This window comes from Tachyglossus aculeatus, chromosome 22, assembly GCF_015852505.1.
Source record: "Tachyglossus aculeatus isolate mTacAcu1 chromosome 22, mTacAcu1.pri, whole genome shotgun sequence".
NCBI classification, from domain to species: Eukaryota; Metazoa; Chordata; class Mammalia; order Monotremata; family Tachyglossidae; genus Tachyglossus; species Tachyglossus aculeatus.
Genome location: NC_052087.1, coordinates 1,768,492 through 1,795,020, shown reverse-complemented (window position 1 = coordinate 1,795,020; position 26,529 = coordinate 1,768,492). Strand labels below are relative to the sequence as shown.

Genomic DNA, 26,529 nt, shown 5'->3' with positions numbered 1-26,529 from the left:
TGACAATTGGCGGAGCCGGCGTTTGAACCCATGACCTCGGACTCCAAAGCCCGGGCTCTTTCCACTGAGCCACCCGCACACAGAGGCCCAACAAACCTGCAGATCAAACACAGGCTAACAGAGCCTTGGTTTAGGAATATCATGTCTGAGAGGGAGCCGATAAAGACACAAATACGTCAAAGGGCAATTTTCTGTCCCGCCCGCTTTGCCCCCCTCTCGGGAGGCTGTGAACTCCTGAGTCTGTTTGGCCTGATGTTTCCCGCGACCGGAGCTGGGCCAGGCCTCTCTCTGCCACCCATATCATCTCCGGGCTGTCAAATGGACAGTGGGCAGGCAGGTCATCAGGTCAAACAAAGTCCCGGACCCACAAAGGGCTCACGGCCTAAGGCGGGGAGAAAACACGCATTCGCTTTCCCCATTTGACAGCTGAAGAAAATGACTTGCCCAAGGACACACAGCAGACATGTGCGAGCACAGGCCTGTGCTCTTTCCATGGTAGGTGAAGACTGTGAGCCCCCCGTGGGACAACCTGATCACCTTGCAACCTCCCCAGCGCTTAGAACAGTGCTTGGCACATAGTAAGCACTTAATAAATGCCATTATTATTATTATTATTATTATTATTAGAGAGGGAGGCAAACATGTGGGAGCCCACTGTTGGGTAGGGACCGTCTCTATATGTTGCCAACTTGTACTTCCCAAGCGCTTTGTACAGTGCTCTGCACACAGTAAGCGCTCAATACACACGATTGAATGAATGAATGAATGTGGGAGACTCCCAGGCCTGTGTTCTTTCCATTAGGCTCCGTTGCTTCCCAATCCTATTCCCTTTTCCTGCGGGCAATTCCCAGCTCCCAGCGGGGAGAGGAAAGAGGGGATGGGGCCAAGATGGGGGATGGATGGCCACATCCCATTAAGCACAGAGTCTGGCCATGCAGCCTCAGAGCAGCGACAATCAGTCAGCCCGCCAATAGTATCTATTGAGCGCTTAATAATAATAATAATGATGATGGCATTTATTAAGCGCTTACTATGTGCAAAGCATTCTAAGAGCTGAATGAATGCAAAGCACTGTATTAAGCGCTTGGAAGTCTACAACGTGCTTAGTATGTGCAAAGCACTGTTCTAAGACCTGAATGTATGCAGAGCACTGTATTAAGCGCTGGGAAGTCTACAACGTAACAATAGAACCGAAACATTTCCTGCCCTCAACAAGCTTACGGTCTAGAGAAGCAGCATGGCTCAGTGGAAAGAGCCTGGGCTTGGGAGTCAGAGATCGTGGTTCAAATCCCGGCTCCACCAGTTGTCAGCTGTGTGACTTTGGGCAAGTCACTTCACTTCTCTGGGCCTCAGTTCCCTCATCTGTAAAATGGGGATTAAAACTGTGAGCCCCTTAGGGAGCAACCTGATCAACTTGTATCCTCCCCAGTGCTTAGAACAGTGCTTTGCATATAGTAAGCACTTAAAAAATGCCATTATTATTATTATTATTCTCTGGGCCTCAGTGACCTCATCCGTAAAATGGGGGTGAAGACTGTGAGCCCCACGTGGGACAACCTGATCACCTTGTATCCTCCCCAGCACTTAGAACAGTGCTTTGCACCTAGTAAGCGCTTAATAAATGCCATCATTATTATTATTATTATTAATAGGAGAGTAGAGAGGTGAGGTAGGAGGGGGCAAGGGAGAGTTTCCCACCCTCCCACCACATCCAACCATGGAAATGGTAAGGGTGGGGAAAATCCGGGGCTGGGAGGAGAGAGAGAGAGAAAAGGCACCAAATTCCCGTGCCTCCCAACCCCTCTTCCCCGGCTCCTGCTCCTGACCAATTATCATCATCATCATCATCATCATCATCATCATCATAATAATGGTATTTGTTAAGCGCTTACTATGTGCAAAGCACTGTTTTAAGCACTGGGGAGGTTACAAGGTGATCAGGTTGTCCCATGGGGGGCTCACAGTTTTAATCCCCATTTTCCAGATGAGGGAACTGAGGCACAGAGAAGTGACTTACCCAAAGTCACACAGCTGACGGCGGAGCCGGGATTTGAACCCACGACCTCTGACTCCAAAACCCGGGTTCTTTTCACTGAGCCATGCTGCTTCTCATCATAATCATCATATTATTATCATTAATAATAATGAATGCTATTTAATGTGGTATTTCTTAGGTGCTTTCTATGTGCCAAGCACTGTGCTAAGTACTGGGGTAAATAGAGATTACCAGATCACCCACGGTCCCTGCCCTACATGGGGCTCACAGTCTAGGGGAGGGAGAACAAGTATTTTACGGATGGGGAAACGGAAGCACTGAAAAGTTAAGAGGCTTTTATTTTTTTGGATGGTATTTGATAAGCGCTTACTATTCATTCATTCATTCAATCGTATTTATTGAGTGCTTACTGTGCGCAGAGCACTGGACTAATGTGCCAAGCACTGTTCTAAGTGCTGGGTGGGATACAAGGTGATCGCATTGTCCCACGTGGGGCTCACGATCCTAATCCCCATTTTTCGGTTGAGGCAACTGAGGCCCAGAGAAGTGACTGGCCCAAAGCCACGCAGCAGACGAGCGGCGGGGCAGGGATTAGAACCCGTGACCTCTGACTCTCAAGCCCGGGATCTTTCCAGTGATTCCCAAGGACTTGCCCAAGGTCACACGGCAGACAAGTGGCAGAGCCAGTATTGGTAATAGTAAGAATATTTATTAACCACGTCCTGAGTGCAGAGCAGTGTACTAAACGCTGGGCGAGAATACACAGGTGGAAATTAGACCCGCTCCCCTCTTCCGAGGCGGGTTCACAGTCCGAGGGATTAGACCGCGTCCCTGTCCTTCGGGAGGGGGATGCCCAAAGCCTCCGAGTTGAACTGGGGCAAAGGGATTGGAGAGGAACCCGGCAGGAGGGACGAAAGGTTAAAACACGACAACACCAACAAACGCGCGGCTCAAAGTCCGGAAGCGGCGGCGGCAGAGATGGCGGGAGGAGGCCGAGGGAGCGTGAGGGCAGTTTTCCTCGCGGACCGGCCGGGAGCGGGGACCCTCGGCTGTGGGAGGGAAGGCGACCGTTCCACCACCGTGGTTTCGTCAGCCGCGACGGAGGGCTCCCCTCACTCCCGGCCCGCCGCTCTGCAGGTGACTTTGCCAAGGTCACACGGCAGACGAGTGGCGGGCCCAGAACCCGGAACTGACACGGCCTAGGGGATAGAGCGTTGGATTGGGAGTCAGAAGGACCTGGGTTCTAATCCCGGCTCTGCCACTCCTCTGCCGGGGGACCCTGGGCGAGTCACTTCACTTCTCGGTGCCTCAGTGACCTCATCTGAAAAATGGGAATTCTAGACTGTGAGCCCACTGTTGGGTAGGGACCGTCTCTATATGTCGCCAACTTGTACTTCCCAAGCACTTAGTCCAGTGCTCTGCACACAGTAAGCGCTCAATAAATACGACTGAATGAATGAATGAATGAAATGTGGGCCCCATATGGGACAGGGACTGTGTCCAACCTGATTAGCTTGTATAATAATGATAGCATTTGTTAAGCGCTTACTATGTACAAAGCACTGTTCTAAGCGCTGGGGGGATTCAACGCGATCAGGTTGTCCCACGTGGGGCTCACAGTCTTAATCCCCATTTTACAGATGAGGTAACTGAGGCTCAAGGAAGTTAAGTGACTTGCCCAATGTCACACAACAGACATGTGGCGAAGCAGGGATTTGAACCCATGACCTCTGACTCCAAAGCCCGTGCTCTTTCCACTGAGCCACGCTGCTCAGCTCTGCCAATTGTCAGCTGTGTGACTTCGGGCAAGTCACTTTGCTTCTCTGTGCCTCAGTTCCCTCATCTGTAAAATGGGGATGAAAGCTGCAAGCCCCCCGTGGGACAACCTGATCACCTTGTAACCTCCCCAGCGCTTAGAACAGTGCTTTGCCCATAGTAAGCACCTAATAAATGCCATCATCATTATTATTACTCCAAACACCGCAAAAGACAACAAAAAAAACCAGAACCTCTGCTTCCCAGAGGTGAAATGGAACCACGACGGATGGCATTCATTCATTCATTCAACTGTATTTATCAAGCGCTTACTGTGTGCAGAACACTGTACTAAGTGCTTGGCAGCAGGTGGGCAGGAATTGTGTCTGTTTATTGTTGTATTGTGTATGCTCTCATTCTATAGTAGTATAGTACTACTATACTAGTAGTAGTAGGGTCTACTACTACTACTACTTATAGATCACTGTACTGGCCACTTCCCCTAAGCAAACCACTGCAGGAGGAATTTAACATGTGCAGGGGGCGGGACTGGCATCCCCGTGATACAGGCATAATTCATTCCTCGAGTACATCAATCAATCAATCAATCATATTTGTTGAGCACTTACTGTGTGCAGAGCACTGTACTAAGCGCTTGGGAAGTACAAGTTGGCAACATATATAGTCCCTACCCAACAGTGGGCTCACAGTCTAAAAGGGGCACACATCGATGTGTCATGAATAGCTGTTACCTGGGCGGTGTTTTCTCACAGACGAACACGTTATACTCTGTTTCTGTACCTCTGGAAAAACCATATGAAATTACTTTCAGTCAATCATTCAATCGTTTTTATTGAGCGCTGTGTGCCCAGCACTGCACTAAGCGCTTGGAAAGTCCAATTCGGCAACAGAGACGATCCCAACCCAACAATGGGCTTACAGTCTAGAAGGGGGAGACAGACAACAAAACAATAACATCAAAATAGATAAATAGAATTATAGATCATCAATTGTATTTGTTGAGCGCTTACTGTGTGCAGAGCACTGTACTAAGCGCTTGATCTATGTACATTAATAAAATCAATAGAATAATAAATATTCATTCATTCAATTGTATTGATTGAGCGTTTACTGTGTGCAGAGCACTGTACTAAGCGCTTGGGAAGCACAAGTTGGCAACATATAGAGACTGTCCCTACCCAACAATCAATCAATCAATCGTATTTATTGAGCGCTTACTGTGTGCAGAGCACTGTACTAAGCGCTTGGGAAGTACAAGTTGGCAACTTATAGAGACAGTCCCTACCCAACAGTGGGCTCACAGTCTAAAAGGGGGAGACAGAGAACAAAACCAAACATACTAACAAAATAAAATAAATAGATATGTACAAGTAAAATAAATAAATAAATAAATAGAGTAATAAATATGTACAAACATATATACATATATGCAGGTATATAACAACGGGCTCACAGTCTAGAGATGTGTTAGGGAAACAGCGTGGCTCAGTGTCAAGAGCCCGGACGTGGGAGTCAGAGGTCATGGGTTCAAATCCCGACTCTGCCAACTGTCAGCTGTGTGACTTTGGGCAAGTCACTTCACTTCTCTGTGCCTCAGTTTCCTCATCTGTGAAATGGGGATTAAGCCCCACGTGGGACAACCTTGATTACCTTGTAGCCCCCCAGTGCTTAGAACAGTGCTTAGTACACAGTAAACACTTAACAAATATCAACATTATTATTATTATTTTGTACAAATAAACACAAGTGCTGTGGGGCAGAGAAGGGAGTAGAGCAGAGGGAGGGAGTCGGGGCGATGGGGAGGGGAGGAGGAGCGGAGGAAAAGGGGGGCTCAGTCTGGGAAGGCCTCCCGGTGGAGGTGAGCTTTCAGTAGGGCTTTGAAGGGAGGAAGAGAGAGAGCTTGGCAGATGTGAGGAGGGAGGGCATTCCGGGCCAGAGGTGGGCCAGAGGTAGGCCTTGGCCCGGGGGTCGACGGCTTTCCACACAACATGCTGTAACATGAAACGTTCCTCATCTGTCATTTATTTTCTTATAGAAGAATTCAAAGCACAATCTCACACTAACTGAGGCATTGTAATCTGACCGTGAGTCTTTTCAAGGAGGCAGCAGAAGCGGAAGCGTGGCTTTCTATTGTTAGTGAAACCCGTCCAATTGAGGTTCATTCATTCATTCAATCGTATTTATTGAGCGCTTACTGTGTGCAGGGCACTGTACTAAGCGCTTGGGAAGTACAAGTTGGCAACATCTATTGACCAGGTTGAACAGTAGCTTTCTGGACCATCTCCACAAACCTTAGAGCTCCTCTCTCTCCAGTGTCTTCCTCTTCGATCATTTTCAGCAGCTCGTTTGCTCTCTAGAAACTTGTCTTTTTAATCCTCCAATTTTAGCTGGTGTGAGAGCTAAGATTCTAGTCATCATCAACATCATCATCATCAATCGTATTTATTGAGCGCTTACTGTGTGCAGAGCACTGTACTAAGCGCTTGGGAAGTACAAGTTGGCAACATATAGAAACAGTCCCTACCCAACAGTGGGCTCATAGTCTAAAAGTCTCACAGTGGGCTCATAGTCCTGAGCAGGAGCCATGATACCCTCCAGGGGGATGGGGATTTCTCCTTTCCACCCCTAAAGGAGCCGAGACTCGGGATAAAGTGGAAGGGCAGAGGTCTTACTTGGATCCAGCTGGCTTTTCCTACCAGCTGTGATTGTCTCCTGGTTTGGGATGGAGCAGAGAACCTGGCTTTGCGTCTGGGGAAAGGCGGGGGGGAGTGGAGCAGCGAAGGAATTTAATTCCTGCAGTGATAGGACGCAACGAAGGGTGGGGTCTGTCGATTCTGCTGTCGGCCTCAACGATGGTGAGTTACACGTCTGCATTTTGCGCATTTTGTTCTATCAGAAGCAGGGTTACACTGGTACTAGGTTTTTGGGGAAGCTCATTAAAAGTACAGGAAAATGACCCGGCTCCATCTCTTCCCTGCTGTGAGACCTTAGGAAAGTCACTTACCTTCTTTGGGCCTCGGTTTCCCCATCTGTAAAATGGAGCTTCAGTAGCTGTTCTCCTTCCTATCCGTGGGATGGGAACAGGGATGGCATCCGACCTGATTAACTTGTAACAACCCTTGGCACATAGTAAGCACGTAACAAATACCACAGTTCTAATTACTAGAGATCGCTACTGGGTTGTAGCCCGTTGCTGGGTAGGGACCGTTGCCGATTTGTACTTCCTAAGTGCTTAGTACAGTGCTGTGCACACAGTAGGTGCTCAATAAATACGATTGAATGAATGAATGGATTCATATAGACAGACATGTAGCCCGTTGGGGAGCCACCACGAGGGAGATGGGGATTAGTCTGGGAATGGCTCCTGGAGGAGGTGGGTTTTCGGGAGGCTTTGAAGGCGGGAAGGGATAATAATAGTAATAATGATGGTATTTGTTAAGTGCTTACTATGTGCAAAGCACTGTTCTAAACGCTGGGATGTGGTTTGGCAGACAAGTCTCTGTTTGATGAATTGAAATCCTTTTTCTGAGGAACGGAGGGACGAAAAATGGAATAGTTGGCCGAGTTGCCACACGTGATCCTTGCTCTCTGCTCCCCTAGACTTGGGATCAGAAGCAGGGGGAGGCCTGCTCAAGGAATTGTTGAAATCAGAGTCCTCTTCCCTCTCAGGCTCGAGAGGGAAGCACCCTGAGGGCTGGGATCATGTCTTTCTACTCTAGTGTACTTTCCCAAGGGCTTACAGTCTACCGCTCAGCAGTCATTCATTCGATCGTATTTATTGAGCTCTTACTGTGTGCAGAGCACTGTACTAAGTGCCTGATTGACTGATGGATTGCTGGTCTGTTTGTGCATTAAACTAATTCAATGTAGTCTCTCAAGAGCTTACAGTACAGTGCTCTGCACAAAGTGAGCACTCACTAAATACCACTGATTATCTGTACACGTACTAAGCTAATTCAGTGTAGTCTCTCAAATGCTTACAGGACAGTGCTCTGCATACAGAGCGCACTCAGCGTGGCTCAGTGGAAAGAGCCCGGGCTTTGGAGTCAGAGGTCATGGGTTCAAATCCTGGCTCCACCACTTCTCTGCTGTGTGACTTGGGGCAAGTCACTTAACTTCTCTGCGCCTCAGTTCCCTCATCTGGAAAATGGAGAGGAAGACTGTGAGCCCCCCGTGGGACAACCTCATCACCTTGTAACCTCCCCAGTGCTTAGAACAGTGCTTTGCACATCGTAAGAGCTTAATAAGTGCCATCATTATTAAATACCATCGATAGACTGATTCATTACTGGGCCGTATATGCACTAAGCTAATTCAATAATAATGACAATAATAATAATGATGATATCATTTATTAAGAGCTTACTTCATACAAAGCACTGTTCTAAGCGCTGGGGAGGTTACAAGGTGATCAAGTTGTCCCCACGGGGGGCTCCCAGTCTTCATCCCCATTTTACAGATGAGGGAACTGAGGCCCAGAGAAGTGAGGCCCAGAGAAGAAGAAGTCACTTGACTTGCCCAAAGTCACCCAGCTGACAATTGGCAGAGCTGGGATTTGAACCCATGTCCTCTGACTCCAAAGCCCGGGCTCTTTCCACTGAGCCACGCTGCTTCTCTAATGAATTTTCTCTAATTGAATTATCTAATTCAATGCCACACAAGCTGGATTCCTACTGCATTGAAACGGCCTGGCCCCTACCTGCACTTCTGAAACAGCACGGCCCAGTGCGGGCTGGGCTGGAGAAGAAGAAAAGGGAGGTGAGGGAGGAGGGAGCGAGGGGATGGACAGCTTTGAAGCTGAGAGTGAGGAGTTTTCTCTTGATGCATAGGTTGACTGGTAGCAACTGGAGATTTTTGAGGAGGGGAATAACATGCCCAGAGCGCTTCTGCACAAAGATGATCCAGGCAGCCGCGTGAAGTATAGACTGAAGTGGGGAGAGACAGGAGGGTGGGAGATCAGAAAGGAGGCTGATGTGGAGCCGGGCCCACCTATACACACTGAGTTGGCTGTCATAGGGTCTCATCGATTGGCCTTTGGGCAGTCGAGTCCATTGGACACCAAGCCAACAAAAATTTCCCACGCCGCTTCGGTCGAGAGTTCGGAACCCCCGAAACGGCGGAGGAACTGAAACAATATTTTAACGAACTTGTAGCAAAGTTGATCTTTCTCTTAATGGAAGCAAAACCAAGCGTAGGAGACTGATTATGTGACGTGTTTTAATGCAGGTGGAAAGGGTGGAAAATAACCTAATTGCATGGTGATCCACAGCTTTTAAATGTAAGTTTGAAGTCCAACAACCGAGTCGATGAAGCAAGAAATGATCACAAACCCAAACCCCACTCAACAACAACGGGTGAAATCATTTTTGAAGCGGCCCCTCCATCCTGTAATGTTGTCTTATGGTTTCATCAGTCCCGGGTCAAGTTTTACATTGAAAACCTTTGATATCATAATTAATGTCAGTGTCTAAGAATAGTTACTCAGTTGGTTACTCAACTCTTCTCTCCCCTCCGCACAACTCTCCCCTTACCCATTTCGGTACTTGGCAAAGTTATGAACAGGAACTGCTGAAACCTTTCAGAGTCTGGGGAGATGTGGGATGCAACATTGTTCAAAGCCCTAATGAACGTCTACTGATGGGAAAGTCAGGGAGAGGACAGGGCTTGGGAGGGAAGATAAGGAGTTCAGTCTTAGACATATTGAGTTTTAGATGGTGGGCAGACATCCAGATGGAGATGTCCTGAAGGCAGGAGGAGATGCGAGCCTGGAGGGAGGGAGAGAGAGCAGGGGCGGAGATGTAGATTTGGGTGTCATTGGCATAGAGATGACAGTTGAAGCCATGGGAGCGAATGAGTTCACCAAGGGAGCGGGTGTAGATAGAGAACAGAAGGGGACCAAGAACTGACCCTTGAGAAGTCCCTACAGTAAGGGAGGGGAAGGAGGAGCTCGCAAAGGAGACTGAGAATAAACGGCCGGAGAAATGAGAGGAGAACCAGGAGAGGACGGAGTCTGTGAAGCCAAGGTTGGATAGCGTGTTGAGGAGAAGGGGGTGGTCCACAGTGTCGAAGGCAGCCGAGAGGTCGAGGAGGATTAGGATAGAGTAGGAGCTGTTGGATTTGGCAAGAAGGAGGTCATTGGTGACCTTTGAGAGGGCAGTTTTGGTGGCACGTAGGGGACGGAAGCCGGCTTGGAGGGGGTCAAGGAGAGAGTTGGCGTTGAGGGACTCGAGGCAGTGAGTGTACTTTTCAAAACTGTAATTTACAGTTTAATGCCAATTCAGCTAGCAAAATGATCATTTAGGAAAGTAAAAGCTGAGAAATAGTGAATAGGAGTCCAATCGACCAATCAGTCCATCATGGCATTTATTGAGCACTGACTGTGTGCACTGTACTGAACGCTCGGGAGAGCGCAATACAATAGGGATGGTAGACACGATCCTCGCCCACAAAAAATGCACAGTCTACCGGGGGAGACGTACATGAAAATAAATTGCAGAGAGGGGAAATGGTCTAAGGCTATGTTCCTAAGTGCAATGCCGCTGGCAGGAATTCCCAGTTTTTGCCCAGGTGAGATAGATACGGTGCTTCTCTTCCTTTTTCCCCCTGTTCCTTTTCCTTTCCTTTTTCTGCTTCCCTCCACTCTCCCCCACATCACCCATCCCTCAAGCCTTCTGCTGGACTGCCTCCTGCTTCTCGCTATTTTCCTACCCCTCTCTGGGTCTCTGCTGTTGTCGCTCATGTCTCCTGCCTGTTCTCCCTGGCTTTCCCCGTTGCTGTTGCCTTCACCCCTCCGTCCCGCTGCTAAAGGCCACCTCTCTCGCTGTGCCCATTCTCCCCTCTTCCTGTCCTGTCCTCTTCTCATTACCAGCTGCTCAGCTTTCTTCCCTCTTCCTCCCATCTCCCATTCTTGGGAATTCCTCTCCATTCTTGCTTCCTGCCCCCTTGCTGTCTTCCCTCATCATTCTGCCTCTCTTTTGGGCAGCTTTGTGGATGGGAGAGATGGGGAAGACCGAAAAAGGTCTTGCCCTCCCCCTGCCTGGACCCAGGCCCCAAACAAGACCTGCTGAGCCCCTGTGGGTCCCGTGGGAAGGAAGACCTCCTCAGTAGGAGCCTGTCGCTCGGTGGCTGCGGCTCACAAGGACAGAGACCCCCCCAAAACCATAGCGCTTTCTACCGAGACTCCAGCTACTTCCGTTAACATCCCTGTTCTGTTTCTCACTAGCTGAACGAGATTCAGGAGGAGGAAGAGGAGGAGATGGAGAGGCTGGGAAATCCAAAACATGTCTAATTTTATAATACAATCCGATGGGGCCCAACTCGGAGGCTCGGTTTCTGAAGCTGGAGAACAAAATGAAGGAAGGGTGGATTTTTAGGGACGTAGCGAATCATCTAGAGTAAGATCAGCCGAAACGTTGCCACCACCAAGAGAATCAACCACCCAGCCGGAGAACATCTTGAAAATCCCAAGGGAAATGACACACCCAGCAAAAGGGAGAAACGATTTTTGTTTCCTTAATTTCAATACCACTTGGAAAACAGAAAACTACCCGCTCCCCACAGGGCCCACAAGAAACATTTTTTTTATGTCAGATGTTAGCACCTAAAAGACTAAAAAACTCAGTCTAAAAACCGTAATCCAGCTTCTGTAATCTGACAGTTTGGGAAGAGATTTGTCTTTTCCATAATCATGTTCCTATTCCCTCCAGTGTCCTGCACAACAGTTTCGCCCCAAAGCCCCCGCCGACTTCTCTCAAGGACGGGCCTAGGAGTCAGAGGACCTGGGTTCTAGACCCAGCTCTGTTATTTGTCTGCTGTATGACCTTGGACAAGTCACTCCACGCCTCAGTTCCCTCATCTGCAAAAGTGGCAAAATCTGTTCTTCCGCCTAATTAGATTGGGAGCCACATGTGTGACCTGTATAATAATAATAATAATGGTATTTGTTAAGCGCTTACTATGTGCAAAGCCTGTTCTAAGTGCTGGGGGGGGATACAAAGTGATCAGGATGTCCCACGTGGGGCTGACAGTCTTCATCCCCATTTTACAGTTGAGGTAACTGAGGCACAGAGAAGAAGAGTGCCTCATTTCCCCATTGCTTAGAACAGTGCTTGACATGTAGTAAGCACTTACCAAATCACACGGTTATTATTACTATAGTACAATAGAGTCGGTAGACATGATCTCTGCCCACAAGGAGCTTACAGTCTGTTGTGGGCAGGGAACGTGGTTACTAAACTCTTTGGCATTGTATGATCCCACACATTTAGCACCCTGCTCTGCACACAGTAAGTGCTCAGTGAATAATGATAATAATGGCATTTATTAAGCGCTTACTATGTGCAAAGCACTCTTCTAAGCTCTGGGGAGGTTACAAGGTGATCAGGTTGTCCCACGGGGGGCTCACAGTCTTAATCCCCATTTTCCAGGTGAGGTAACTAAGGCACAGAGGAGTTAAGTGACCTGCCCAAAGTCACACAGCTGACAATTGGCAGAGCTGGGATTTGAACCCATGACCTCTGACTCCAAAGCCCGGGCTCTTTCCACTGAGCCGGACTGATTGATTGATTCCTCTATGCCAAGCACTGGGATGAATACGGCACGACCTGTGCATTCCCGGTACCCGGCCTGTACGGGGACCGCTACCGAGATCAGACGCTCGGAATGACGAGAGTGCAATCTGATCTCTCGAAACAATTCTAGCATTGCTGTAACCGAACAGATCCCCTGGCCCTGAGCCAAAAAGAGAGATTCCTGCGCTGTGCTTTCCCAGGGGCTAGGCCCTCACTCCTAGGCAGAAGGCAACACCCCAAACCTACCCAAAAACAAAGTCTCCTCCGTGCAGAACAGGAACTGTTAAAAACTGGCACGTTCTGATCGGATGGAACGGGCGAGACACAATAGGACGCCCTTGAAAATTTTCAGTGAGAATGCAGTTCAACCGATCCGATTTTAAGAGTTGGTTTGCCGGTCATTTCAAAAACACCAGACGATTAGAATTGGGGGAAAAAAAAGTTCCCAGAAAAGATTAAGACCTCTTCTTCCCTTTTCCATCTACAACCAGTAGCCATAGGAGCAGCAGAGGAATCCATGAGTTAATCTCAATATTTAGTCTTGAAAAGCCATGGCTTTTCCAATTTGAGTTGCTGTGAGGTAATATCTACATTAAGGGCTGCTAGAGTCCGGAATCTTCGCCTTCGTTATTCCTAGAAATGTGTCTTAGTCTGTTCTGATTGTTTAAGATTCCCACTGGTCATCCCATGCTTATTCATAGGCTCCATATCGTACTAGGGTCTACTTCTCAAGGGCTGCTTTTTGCTGCCCGGGTAGCGATCCCTGCCCCTCCCATGTTACCACACCTGCTGATAAACAGGAGGTGGGACAAAACTTTATATTTTTCAGGCGTTGGTGTGGGAGGGCCGACTTCCCTGGATGTTTATGTCTTAATAATCCCTTCTGGCCAGTTACTCTGTGGATCCGGAATACTAGATGAAAGTCAAATTTAGATTTATTCTTCTATGGTGGAAAGATCCAGGGATTTTACAGGATGAACCAAATTCCCAAGAGGCAGTGCTGACATCACGGAACCCAGGACCGACTTGGGGAGAGAAGCAGGAAAGAGAGACCGAATCAAAGCAACGTGCCGGAGGAGAAGAGAAGCGAGGGGAAAGAAAGCAGGCCTCGGGGTGAGACCGTGAGCGGGAGGTCTACCTGTAAGTGCACCCCAAGACGTGATGCGTTACCAACCATTCTACTAAATGAAGTTACCGTCAATACAATTCTGACACGCGAAAGGAACGATTTAAATCCCAGGAGAATAAAGATCTAAGAGCCCTCGTGTAGGAGGGGGATCCCTGCTGGCTCACTTGGTGTGGTCGTGTTTTCGCCGCTGGTAGCCCCACAGTGGTTAAAGACTAGGCAATTGGGAGGGGATTATCCCAACTTTATTTTATTTTTTTTACTTACACATATTTACGATTCTATTTATTTTGTTAATGATGCGCATTTAGCTTTAATTCTACTTGTTCTGACTTGACGCTTGTCCACATGTTTTGTTTTGTTGTCTATCTCTCCCTTCTAGACTGTGAGCCCGTTGTTGGGTATGGACAGTCTCTCTATGTTGCCAGCTTGTACTTCCCAAGCGCTTAGTACAGTGCTCTGCACACAGTAAGCGCTCAATAAATACAATTGATTGATTGATTGATTGCCAAGGGCATTCACCCCCAAAGGGCAAATAAGTAATATTGAGAAGCAGCGTGGCTCAGTGGAGAGAGCATGGGCTTTAGAGTCAGAGGTCATGGGTTCTAATCCCAGCTCTGCCAATTGTCAGCTGTGTGACTTTGGGCAAGTCACTTCACTTCTCTGTGCCTCAGTTACCTCATTTTTAAAATGGGGATTAAGACTGTGGGACAAACTGATCATCTTGTAACCTTCCTAGCGCTTAGAACAGTGCTTTGCACAGAGTAAGCGCTTAATAAATGCCATCATTATTATTATTATTAAGTAATAGCCAATAAGTCCCAGGATGCCATGGTGGGTTGGGAAAAGGGGTGAAAAAAAACGGGTGTCAAGACTTTGTGACAGGATGACAAGAAGGGTAGGATCCTGGGGTGATAGGGTCTCATGAGAAGCAGTGTGGCACAGTGGAAAGAGCCCGGGCTTCGGAGTCAGAGGTCATGGGTTCTAATCCCAGCTCCACCACTTGTCAGCTGGGTGACTTTGGACAAGTCACTTCACTTCTCTGGGCCTCAGTTACCTCATCTTTAAAATGGGGATTAAGACTGTGGGACAACCTGATCATCTTGTAACCTTCCTAGCGCTTAGAACAGTGCTTTGCACAGAGTAAGCGCTTAATAAATGCCATCATTATTATTATTATTAAGTAATAGCCAATAAGTCCCAGGGTGCCATGGTGGGTTGGGAAAAGGGGTGAAAAAAACCGGGTGTCAAGACTTTGTGACAGGATGACAAGAAGGGTAGGATCCTGGGGTGATAGGGTCTCATGAGAAGCAGTGTGGCTCAATGGAAAGAGCCCAGGCTTCAGAGTCAGAGGTCATGGGTTCAAATCCCTGTTCTGCCAATTGTCAGCTGGGTGACTTTGGACAAGTCACTTCACTTCTCTGGGCCTCAGTTCCCTCATCTGTAAAATAGGGATGAAGACTGTGAGCCCCCTGTGGGACAACCTGATCACCTTGTATCGACCCCAGCGCTTAGAACAGTGCTTTGCACATAGTAAGCGCTTAACAAATGCCATTATTATTATTATGCCTGATTCAGGGCCAGCTGGCCTCTCTAGATCCCTTTCCATTCTTTCCCCTCAGATTAGCTGGGGGAATTAGATAATTTTTTAGGGAGAAACACCTAAACCCCCCCCCAAAACTGGAGAGTTTCCTTCCCAAAGCCACCACACACTCCCCACACTGACTAGTCTGTCTGTGAGAAGGACACCCCCTTGGGTTACCAACTCTTGTTATCCTTGATCCTGTTAATTGAATAAATCAATCATATTTATTGCGTGCCTACTGTGTCCAGCACATTGGACTAAGGGCTTGGGAAAGCAATAATAATAATAATAATAATGATGACGGCGTTTATTAAGCGCTTACTATGTGCAAATCACTGTTCTAAGTGCTGGGGAGGTTACAAGGTGATCAGGTTGTCCCACGGGGGGCTCACAGTCTTCATCCCCATTTTCCAGATGAGGGAACCGAGACCCAGAGAAGTTAAGCAACTTGCCCAAAGTCACACCACTGACAATCGGCGGAGCCGGGATTTGAACCCATGACCTCTGACTTCGAAGCCCGGGCTCTTTCCACTGAGCCACGCTGCTTACAGTATAACAGAACTGACAGACACCTTCCCTGCCCACAGCGAGCTTCCGGTCTATTTAATCCAAATAGATAGTAAGCGCTTAACAAACACCGTCATTATTATTATTATAATAAATAAATTACAGATAGCTACAGAAGTGCTGAGGGATGGGTGAAAAAAGCGTGCAAATCCAAATGCAAGGGAGACACAGAAGGAAGTGGGCATGCGGGAAATGAGGGCCTGGTGTCGGGGAACGTCTCTTGGAGGAGATACGCCTTAAATAAGGCTTTGAAGGTAGGGAGGGTAACCGTCTGATAGACCCCCTTGTCGGATTGGGGTGGGCCTGGAGGGAGACCACTGAGAAAATCCAGATTTAACTAGGGCCAGGCGTGAATTCTGCGTGCATGTGAGCTAGGCCTCCGAGGGCCACAGTGTGTGGCTTATGTATTTTAGAATTACGAATGTCGGTTGGGACAGGGACTGAGTCCAACGTGATTAACGGTATTAGCCTCTTATTGCCTTGGGGTGTAGGGTGTGTTTAATGATGAATTCCGACAGGAGGTTAGAGATCTTAACTGCCAGTCCGCCAGCTCTACCTAAAAGTTAGGAAGGCATCCTGGAACTCTCTGGGATATGCCAGCCTTTCACACTCGGAGGAGATTTCGGATTTCGGACCAAAGTCCTTGGGAGGGATGGGGGCGGGTGAGGGCGGACGGGGGCTCTCAAGATCCTCACGGCCCAGCCTTGGGATGTAGCAAGAATGACCGGTCCGGTTTTGTTTTGTCATCAGTCTCCCCTTTCTAGACTGTGAGCCCGTTGTTGGGTAGGGACCGTCTCTATATGTTACCAACTCGTACATCCCAAGCGCTTAGTACAGTGCTCTGCATACAGTAAGCTCTCAATAAATACGCTTGAATGAATGAACGAACGAAGCCAATTCTTTCTCGAGCTTCAAGACTCTTACCTGGCTCCAGGTTGGCTCAGCTCCCCAACAAAGCTTGGGATGGCAAAGAGTTAACCTGGAAATCTGTCATCCTACCTAAGGAAGTCTTCCCTGGCACATAGCTATTTTTACTTGTTATTTAAGGAACCCTGAAACTCAATCCTTTTTCTGTCACCCGCTCTGAAGGCGGACATTTTAAAAACCAACAATAATAGTCTTCCCCGATAAAGCCCTCTTTTTCCCAGCTCGCTCTCCCTTCTGTGTCTATGCACTTCGATCTGTGACCCTTGGGCATTTAATATTTGCCCTGTCCTCAACCCCACGGCCCTTACGTACATATCATTAAATTATATATTATAAATTACTTTCTATTAATGTCCGACTCCCCTTCTAGACTGTAAGCTCGTAAAGGGCAGGGAATGGGCCTGCTAATTCCATTGTACACTCCCTGCTTATAAGCACTCAATAAATACCATTGATTGACTGAACGGACAGTAATGTTTGTGGTAACTGTTCAATGCTTACTACGTGCCCTGTGCTGTAGTAAGTGCTAGGGTAGACACAAGATAATCAGGCTGGACACAGTCCCTGTCCCACATGGGGCTCACGATCTAAAGAGGAGGGAGAACAAGTTACTGAATCCTGTTCTGAAACGGAGACGTAGGGAAATTAAGTGTTTTGTTTTGTTGTCCGTCTCCCCCTTCTGATAATAATAATAATAATGATGGCATTTATTAAGCGCTTACTATGTGCCAAGCACTGTTCTAAGCACTGGGGAGGTTACAAGGTGATCAGGTTGTCCCACCGGGGGCTCACAATCTTAATCCCCATTTTACAGATGAGGTAACTGAGGCCCAGAGAAGTGAAGTGACTTGCCCAAAGTCACACAGCTGACAATTGGCGGAGTCAGGATTCGAACCCATGACCTCTGACTCCAAAGCCCGGGCTCTTTCCACTGAGCCACGCTGCTTCTAAGCCGTGAGCCCGTTGTTGGGTAGGGGCCATCTCTAGGTGTTGCCGACTTGTACTTCCTAAGCGCTTAGTACAGTGCTCTGCACACAGTAAGCGCTCAAAAAATACGATTGAATGAATGAATGAATGGTCAATGGCCACTTGGCAGGCAAGCGGTGGAGTGGGATTAGAACCTGGGTCCCCAAACTCCTAGGCCTGAGCTCTTTCCCCTAGGCCAGGCTATTAGGGGAAGCAGCGTGGTTTAGCAGAAAGAGCCCGGCCTTGGGAGTCAGAGGTCACGGGTTCTAATTGCGGCTCCACCACGTGTCAGCTGTGTGACTTTGGGCAAGTCACTTCACTTCTCTGGGCCTCAGTTACCTCGTCTGGAAAACGGGGATGAAGACTGTGAGCCCCCCGTGGGACAACCTGATCACCTTGTATCTATCCCGGCGCTTAGAACAGTGCTTGGAACAGAATAAGTGCTTAACAGATACCATCGTTATTATTATTATTCTCTGAACTGAACTTCTGTTCAGATGTAATAAATATCAGGATAAACATTTCCATTCATAAATGCCCCTTTGGTATGTAACATACGGGAATGTATTACACTCACGTATAATATAACTGAATCATGCTTCCCATTTAGTTCAAAATCAATGCTATTTACAGAGCACTTACTGTGTGCAGACTTGACACCTGTCCACATGTTTTATTTTGTCGTCTGTCTCCCCCTTCTAATAATAATAATAATAATAATAATAATGGCATTTGTTAAGCGCTTACTATGTGCAAAGCACTGTTCTAAGCGCTGGGGGGATACAAGGTGATCAGGTTGTCCCACATGGGGCTCACAACCTTAATCCCCATTTTACAGATGAGGTCACTGAGGCTCAGAGAAGTTAAGTGACTTGCCCAAGGTCACACAGCAGACATGCGGCAGAGCCTGGATTCGAACCCATGACCCCTGACTCCCAAGCCCAGGCTCTTTCCACTGAGCCACGCTGCTTCTAGACTGTGAGCCCGTTGTTGGGTAGGGACCGTCTCTATATGTGGCCGAGCGCTTAGTACAGTGCTCTGCACACAGTAAGCGCTCAATAAATTTGACTGAAGGAATGAACACAGAGTGCTGTACTAATCACTTGAGAAAGTACAACGGAGCCGTAGACATGATCCCTGCCCACAAGGAGCTTATTGTCTGCAGGGGGAAACAGACATTAAAATAAATTCGGGAGGGGCGAAATAGAAGAGTATAAGAATATTTTCCAAAGTATTTTAGGTCTGGAGTGAGTGTCAAAGTGCACGCAGCCCAGTTCACAGTCTGCGCGACGGAGAAGGCAAATGGGGAAATAGGGGGTAAGGGAAGGCCTGGAAATGTGATTTTTAGAGGGTTTTGAAGGTGGAGGGCGGCGAACTCTCAGACATCGAAGGGAACTCTCAGTTCTGGGCTCAAGGGGGAATACGGGCGATGGCTCGCTCGCAGAGTAGATGAGATCGAGGTACAGAGAGTAGCCACCTTCCGGGACTGGGGCGTGTGGGTTGGGTTGATTTGTAGTAAGCAATCGGTGAAGGCGATAACCCTTCTGATCAGGGTTGTGAAAATAAACAAGAAGATATCTGACCTCATAATAACACTAGTGATATCTGTTAAAAACTGATATACAAAATGCTGGCAAGAGAGTCAAGTCAGACAATAATAATATTCTAATTGTATATTTATTATTTAGAGATTACCCGTGGTTGCCTTGCAGCGCTATGCCAACGTACATCTTTTCTTTCTCCAACGGTTTACCATAAAGATAACCATCGTGGCACCGTCAATCGACAAATACAATTCCTTAAAACAAAACCCACAAACTGACGGAAAAGAAGTTACCCGATATGGGAGAGGAAACAGAAGTAGGATTGGCTAAAGACGGTATCCTCCCACTTTGCAAGACAGGCTCACGTAATAAACTAAGGGGATCTGGAACGATGGATAGCATCTCAATCGGTGGCATTGTTCTCCTGTTTCACAGAAACAAGTCTTGGAAATAGTCATCGAATTCTTCCTCCCTGTAAGGAAAGCAAACGACATGGATAAATCTCTACATTACACGCAACGCTTTCTATCGCTGATGCTTCCCAGGAAATCAACAGCTATGCTCGGAAGGCCCTGGGCTGAACTGTGGGGCCGGGGGAAAATCGGACGCCACCACGGCTCCCAAAACGGTGGGTTTTCAAGTCCAGCGGAAGTCACGCTGTGGAGCTGTGAAGCCCATGGAGATGGGGGAGTGGAGGACGGAACAGGGGCGGGGAGCAGGGTAAGACTGGGTCACAAGATTTGGGGAATTTCCGCAGGCAAGGGAATGGATTAGATAGAAATCATGACCAGATACAATTATAAATTATAAATTCTGGGGTACACCATTTAGAATTCTAATTGAGGGCAACATTATTTCCACATTCATTCATTCAATCGTATTTATTGAGTGCTTACTTTGTGCAGAGCACTGTACTAAGCGCTTGGGAAGTACAAGTTGGCAACATAATAGAGACGGTCCCTACCCATAATAATAATTGCATCTGTTAAGTGCTTACTATGTGCCAAAGGACTGTTGAGAAGCAGCGTGGCCCAGTGGAAAGAGCCCAGGCTTTGGAGTCAGAGGTCATGGGTTCGAATCCTGGCTCTGCCACTTGTCAGCTGTGTGACTTTGGGCAAGTCACTAAACTTCTCTGGGCCTCAGTTCCCTCATCTGGAAAATGGGGATTAAGTCTGTGAGCCCCACGTGGGACAACTTGATCACCTTGTATCTACCCCAGTGCTTAGAACAGTGTTTTGCACATAGTAAGCGCTTAATAAATGCCATTATTATTATTGTTTTAAGCACATACTTTCATACTGCTATTTTAATATTAACATTAATAACAATAATAACAATAATAATGGCATTTGTTAAGTGCTTACTATGTGCAAAGCACTGTTCTAAGCACTGGGGGGGATACAAGGTGATCAGGTTGTCCCACGTGGGGTTCACAGTCTTAATCCCCATTTGACAGATGAGGGATTAAGCAGTACTTTCATACTGCTATTTTAATATTAACATTAATAATAATAATAACGCTGGCATTTGTTAAGTGCTTACTATGTGCAAAGCACTGCTCTAAGCACTGGGGGGATACAAGGTGATCAGGTTGTCCCATGGGGGGCTCACAGTCTTAATCCCCATTTGACAGATGAGGTCACTAAGGCTCAGAGAAGTGAAGTGACTTGCCCAAGGTCACTCAGCAGACAGGTGGCGGAGGCGGGATTAGAACCCATGACCTCCGACTCCCGGCTCTTTCCACCGAGCCACGCTGCTAACAACTTTACAATATAAATTGTGATGAACAGAGCCTTGGGAACCCTTCATCCGATCAAACCTCAGGTTCTCTCATCGTCTCCCCCAAACCTGGAAATCCCAGCAGCAGGGAAATTACTGGATTCCAACCAATATATCCGGCCTGGGTTGCAGCTGGGAGAACCCAGAGCACGGACCAAATCAGCCAGATATACGTGTGTTTGTGGGACTGTTTCAGAGAAATTTGTACTGGTTTCCGCAGCCCCCGGAAGGCTCGCTCCGCGGAATAAGTTGGCGGGGCGATGAGGAGGGAGGTGGGTGGTCTGGGTTCCGTTTCCCTCTCCCTTACCGCTTCCTTGGTGAACCTGCAGCTTCTAGTTAGGCATCCGAGGCCTGCAATACTTAGGTCCCTCTCTTCCAGGCAAGCAGAGAACTCAGGTTGCCAGCCCAGGCAACAGAGAAAGAAAACGAGAAGGGCCGGAAAGCAGGAAAAGAGAGCAGGGCGGGGAGGCATGCTTGCGGAGAGAGGTCAGAGGCAGCGGGAATGCCCGGACCCAACGCCTCCGGTGGCTCCGGACTTCAGATTTCAGGCCTGGAACGGTCCGGGAGCTCCTCAATTTGGCCTGGTTGGCCGGGCATGGAAAAAGCGTCTGTCCCTCTCTGCCCTAACCACCAGAATGGGTTGAGCCTGAGTACTGTCTTTTGGGCAGCCGTACAGTCCCCCGTCCCACCTCTCTCCTGTCGATTCATTCATTCAGTCATATTTACTGAGCGCTTACTGTGTGCAGAACACTGTACTAAGCGCTTGGGAAATACAAGTCGGCAACATATAGAGACGGTCCCTATCCGAAAACAGGATCACAGTCTAGAAAGGGGAGACAGACAACCAAACAAAACATGTGGATAGGTGTCAGGTCATCACAATAAAGAGAAATAAAATTAGATGCACATCATTAACAAACTAAATAGGATACTAAATGTCGATAAAAAAACTCACTGAGATTTTTCATCCGTCTCCGGAACGGGGCCCTTCCAGAGCTCGGCTTCTGAAGGTCCCTCTTCTTCATCACTGCTGTCTGTATCTGTTTCAGCAAATCATTGGAAACTCAGGAAAATACGATAGTAATGCAACAGACAACACACATTTTGTGCTACTAATTCATTCATTCATTCAATCGTATTTATTGAGTGCTTACTGTGTGCAGAGCATCGTACTAAGCGCTTGGGAAGTACAAGTGGGCTAATGGGCACGTATCCTCATAGATTTGTCTTTATTCAGTGTTCCCCAATTCCCAGTCCATGCAGCACGTGCCCAATGCACACTAACGAACCAAGGAATGAAAAGATCACAATCCCCTCCGTTCCACCATCACCTCCATCGCCAAGACTATAGTAGACTACAATAGGACCAGTAGTAATGATAATAGTAATAATAATTATGGTATTTGTTAGGTGTTTACTACGTGCTAAGTGCTGGGATAGATCCAAGGTAATCAGGCTGTCCCCCGCGGGGCTTACGGTCTTAATCCCCATTTTACAGACGAGGTAACTGAGGCACAGAGAGTGGCTCGCCCCAGGTCACACAGCAGACAAGTGGCGGAGCCGGGATTAGAACCCATGACCTCTGACTTCCAAGCCGGGGCTCTTTCCGCTATGCCACGCTGTGGTGAACACTCACTGGGAAAGTACAGCACAAGCATAAAATGTATCTCCTGCCCTCAAGAAGCATACAATCTCAGTGGGGGGGGGGATCATGTACAAGCAGCATGGCTCACTGGAAAAAGCCCGGGCTTTGGAGTCAGAGTTCATGTGTTCAAATCCCAGCTCTGTCAATTGTCAGCTGTGTGACTCTGGGCAAGTCACTTCACTTCTCTTTGCCTCAGTTTCCTCATCTGTAAAATGGGGATTAAGACTGTGAGCCCCACATGGGATAACGTTGATTACCTTGTAGCCCCCCCAGTGCTTAGAACAGTACTTTGCACATAGTAAGCGCTTAATAAATGCCATCGTCATTATTATTATCATTGTACAAAGCAGCACGGCTCAGTGGAAAGGGCCCGGGCTTGGGAGTCGGAGGTTCTAATCCCGGCTCCACCACTTGTAGGCTGTGTGACTTTGGGCAACTCACTTCACTTCTCTGGGCCTCAGTTCCCTCATCTGAAAAATGGGGATGAAGACTGGGAGCCCCCCGTGGGACAACCTGATTGCCTTGTAACCTCCCCAGCGCTTACAACAGTGCTTTGCACATAGTAAACGCTTAATAAATGCCATTATTATCATTTATTTATTATTAACTGGTGGAAGATTTCCTGGATGGGGGAATTTACTTGGAAGATGGGGAGGGCTGATGCCTGGTGGATTTGTCAGGGAGGAAATTCCAGGCTGTGGGCTGTCGGGGAGGGGGAGAGGGGGAGAAATGATAATAATAATAATGATGATGGCACCCCAGGAAAAAGGCCCTTGTTATCACCAAGTTAAATTAACCTCAACCTCATTCGCACCTACTCAGCCCTCCTGTCCCGCCATCGACCCCCACGTCCTCCTCCGGGCCTGGAATGCCCTCCCTCTGCCCATCCGCCAAGCTAGCTCTCTTCCTCCCTTCAAGGCCCCACTGAGAGCTCATCTCCTCCAGGAGGCCTTCCCAGACTGAGCCCCTTCCTTCCTCTCCCCCTCGTCCCCCTCTCCATCCCATCTTACCTCCTTCCCTTCCCCACAGCACCTGTATATATGTATATATGTTTGTACATATTTATTACTCTATTTATTTTACTTGTACCTATCTATTCTATTTATTTTATTTTGTTAGTATGTTTGGTTTTGTTCTCTGTCACCCCCTTCGAGACTGTGAGCCCACTGTTGGGTAGGGACTGTCTCTATATGTTGCCAATTTGTATTTCCCAAGCACTTAGTACAGTGCTCTGCACATAGTAAGCGCTCAATAAATACGATTGATGATGATGATGATGATGATGATGGGGAGGTTACAAGGTGATCAGGTTGTCCCATGGGGGGCTCACAGTCTTAATCCCCATTTTACAGATGAGGGAACTGAGGCCCAGAGAAGTGAAGTGACTTGCCCAAAGTCACACAGCTGACAATTGGCAGAGCCGGGATTTGAACCCATGACCTCTGACTCCAAAGCCCGGGCTCTTTTTCATTGAGCCACGCTGCTTCCCCTAATAGTGAGCCCGCTGTTGGGTAGGGACCGTCTCTATATGTTGCCAACTTGTACTTCCCAAGCGCTTAGTACAGTGCTCTGCACACAGTAAGCGCTCAATAAATATGATTGAATGAATGAATAGTGAGTCAGGGGGTCGGAAGCAGAAGAGGAGAGAGTGGGGTATAGTTGAGGGAATCTCAGGAGGAGCCAAGAGTGCCGGTTGGGGAGAAGGAGTGGGAAGAATGTTGGATGGAGAAACCTGGTGGAGATCCTTGAAGCCAGTGAGAAGGAGTTTTTGTTTTATTTTATTTTGTTAGTATGTTTGGTTTTGTTCTCTATCTCCCCCTGTTAGACTGTGAGCCCACTGTTGGGTAGGGACTGTCTCCATATGTTGCCAACTTGTACTTCCCAAGTGCTTAGTACAGTGCTCTGCACACAGTAAGCGCTCAATAAATACGATTGATTGATTTTATGCCGAGGAAGACAGCCACTGGAGGCTTTTGAAAAGGGGAAAGAGGCACTCTGACTTATGTTTCAGGCCAGAAGAGAGGAAAGGCTGTAGGCACGGAGAACAGAGAAGAGTCTGATAAGGTCACCCCACCACGACACGAAGAACGCTTGAACCAGAGCAGCGGCTGTTTGAGGGGAGAGGCAGGGAAGAATCAGGGAAATGTTCTGAAGGAAGAATGGGCAGGTTTTAGCAGAGAACCGACTGTAAGAGCTGGAAGATGGCGAGGAGCGGAGGAGGACACGGAGGTTGCCGGCTTCAGGGCCGGAGAGGACAGTGGTGTCACCGACAGAGATGGGAAAGTTAGGAGGAGGAGAGAAGTTCAATTTTAGAGAAGATGAGTCTGAAGTGTAGGCAAGCCATTCAAGTGGCGATGTCCTGGAGGCGAGAGAAGGCCCAGGGGGAGAGGTTGGGGCCAGACGGGTAGATTGGGGAGTGAGCGATCTGCAGAGAGGTGCTGGTGAGCGGATGATTCCCCAAGAGGGTGAGCGCACCGCGAAAAGACTAGGGGACCAGGACAGAATCTCGCAAGACACCCGCGTTTGGGGGATGAGAGACGGCAGAAAGAGCCAGCAAATGAAACTGAGGCGGAGCAAAGAGTAGGGGAGGAACCGGGGACGGGGACCGGGCCGAATTCTCCACACCCGGCTCCGCCAGTTGTCAGCTGCGTGGCTTTGGGCAAGTCACTTAACTTCTCTGTGCCTCAGTTACCTCATCTGAAAAATGGGGATTAAGACTGCTGGCCCCACGTGGGACAACCTGATCACCCTGTATCCTCCCCAACACTTGGAACAGTGCTTCAAACATAATAATAACAATAATGACGGTATTTAAGCGCTTACTATGTGCGAGGCACTGTTCTAAGCACTAGTAAAGCGCTTAACAAATGCCATTACTATTATTTTTCTCTCCTAGCAATAATAAGAATAATAATGGCAGTTATTAAGCGCTTACTATGTGCGAAGTACTGTTCTAAGCACTAGTAAGTGCTTCACAAATGCCATTATTATTATTATTCTCTTCTAGTAATAATTTAGACTGTGAGCCCACTTTTAGACTGTGAGCCCACTGTCGGGTAGGGACTGTCTCTATATGTTGCCAACTTGTACTTCCCAAGTGCTTAGTACAGTGCTTGAGCACACAGTAAGCGCTCAATAAATATGATTGATTGATTAATAATAATAATAATGGCATTTATTAAGTGCTTACTATGTGCAAAGCACTGTTCTAAGCGCTGGGGAGGTGACAAGGTGATCATGTTGTCCCACGGGGGGCTCACGGTCTTAATCCCCATTTTACAGATGAGGTCACTGAGGCCCAGAGAAGTGAAGTGACAATTGGCGGAGCCGGAATTTGAACCCACAACCTCTGACTCCAAAACCCGGGCTCTTTCCCCTGAGCCACGCTGCTTCTCTACTTAGTACAGGACTCTGTACACAGTAAATACTACTAATAGGAGCATGCCACAAGGGCCAAACCCAGATCTGAGAGCGTTCCAAGGGGCAGGGAGCAATGGACAACGTCAAGAACGGGCCGTGTAAGGTTGATGTGGATAGGGAATGTGTCCGTTTATTGTTATATTGTACTCTCCCCAAGTGCTTAGTACAGTGCTTTGCTCACAGTAAGCGCTCAATAAATATTTTTGAATGAACGATGATGATGAGGACAGAGTAGAGCCCACAGGATGTGGAGAGGAGAAGGTCACCGGTGACTTGGGAGAGAGTCGTCTCAGGTGAGCCAAGGTGGGTGAAAACTCAAAATCGGTGGATTAAAAAGAAAGACAGTGGAGAGGAGCTGAAGAAAACAATCCTTTCGGGGAGTTTGGATGGGAAAGAGAGGAAGGAGATGGGGTGAGAAATGGAGGGGGCCGGAGGATCCAGAAATTTTGGGGGGGTCACAATCTGGTTCGGTCAAGACAAAGAGTTTTACAAGCCAAGGGACGGGTAGGGGGCCCTTGATTGTTCCCGTTGTTATCTCTCCCTGTGGTCTGCAAAGTTACAAGATGTCATAAGCTGAAGGAGAAGCAGCGTGGCGCAGTGGAAAGAGCCCGGGCTTTGGAGCCAGAGG

The 26,529-nt window shown here is 48.0% G+C and overlaps 2 protein-coding genes across 3 annotated transcripts in view; one reads left to right on the top strand and one right to left on the bottom strand.

Moving 5' to 3' along the window:
* PDE6C (phosphodiesterase 6C) overlaps window positions 1-11,309 on the top strand; it is a 53,604-nt gene extending 42,295 nt beyond the window's left edge. Inside the window, exon 22 of the mRNA XM_038764782.1 lies at window positions 10,995-11,309. Within this exon, the coding sequence (XP_038620710.1) occupies window positions 10,995-11,068 (74 nt within the window). The 3' untranslated portion in view covers window positions 11,069-11,309. The remainder of the gene's footprint in view (window positions 1-10,994) is intronic.
* Window positions 11,310-19,186: 7,877 nt separating this feature from the next.
* LOC119943926 (protein FRA10AC1) overlaps window positions 19,187-26,529 on the bottom strand; it is a 73,074-nt gene continuing 65,731 nt past the window's right edge. For both annotated transcript variants that reach the window (XM_038765134.1, XM_038765135.1), the window contains exons 13-14: window positions 21,792-21,876; window positions 19,187-19,529 (exon numbers count right to left, since the gene is read on the bottom strand). In XM_038765134.1, coding sequence (XP_038621062.1) covers window positions 19,487-19,529; window positions 21,792-21,876 — 128 coding nt within the window. In that variant the 3' untranslated portion in view covers window positions 19,187-19,486. The remainder of the gene's footprint in view (window positions 19,530-21,791; window positions 21,877-26,529) is intronic.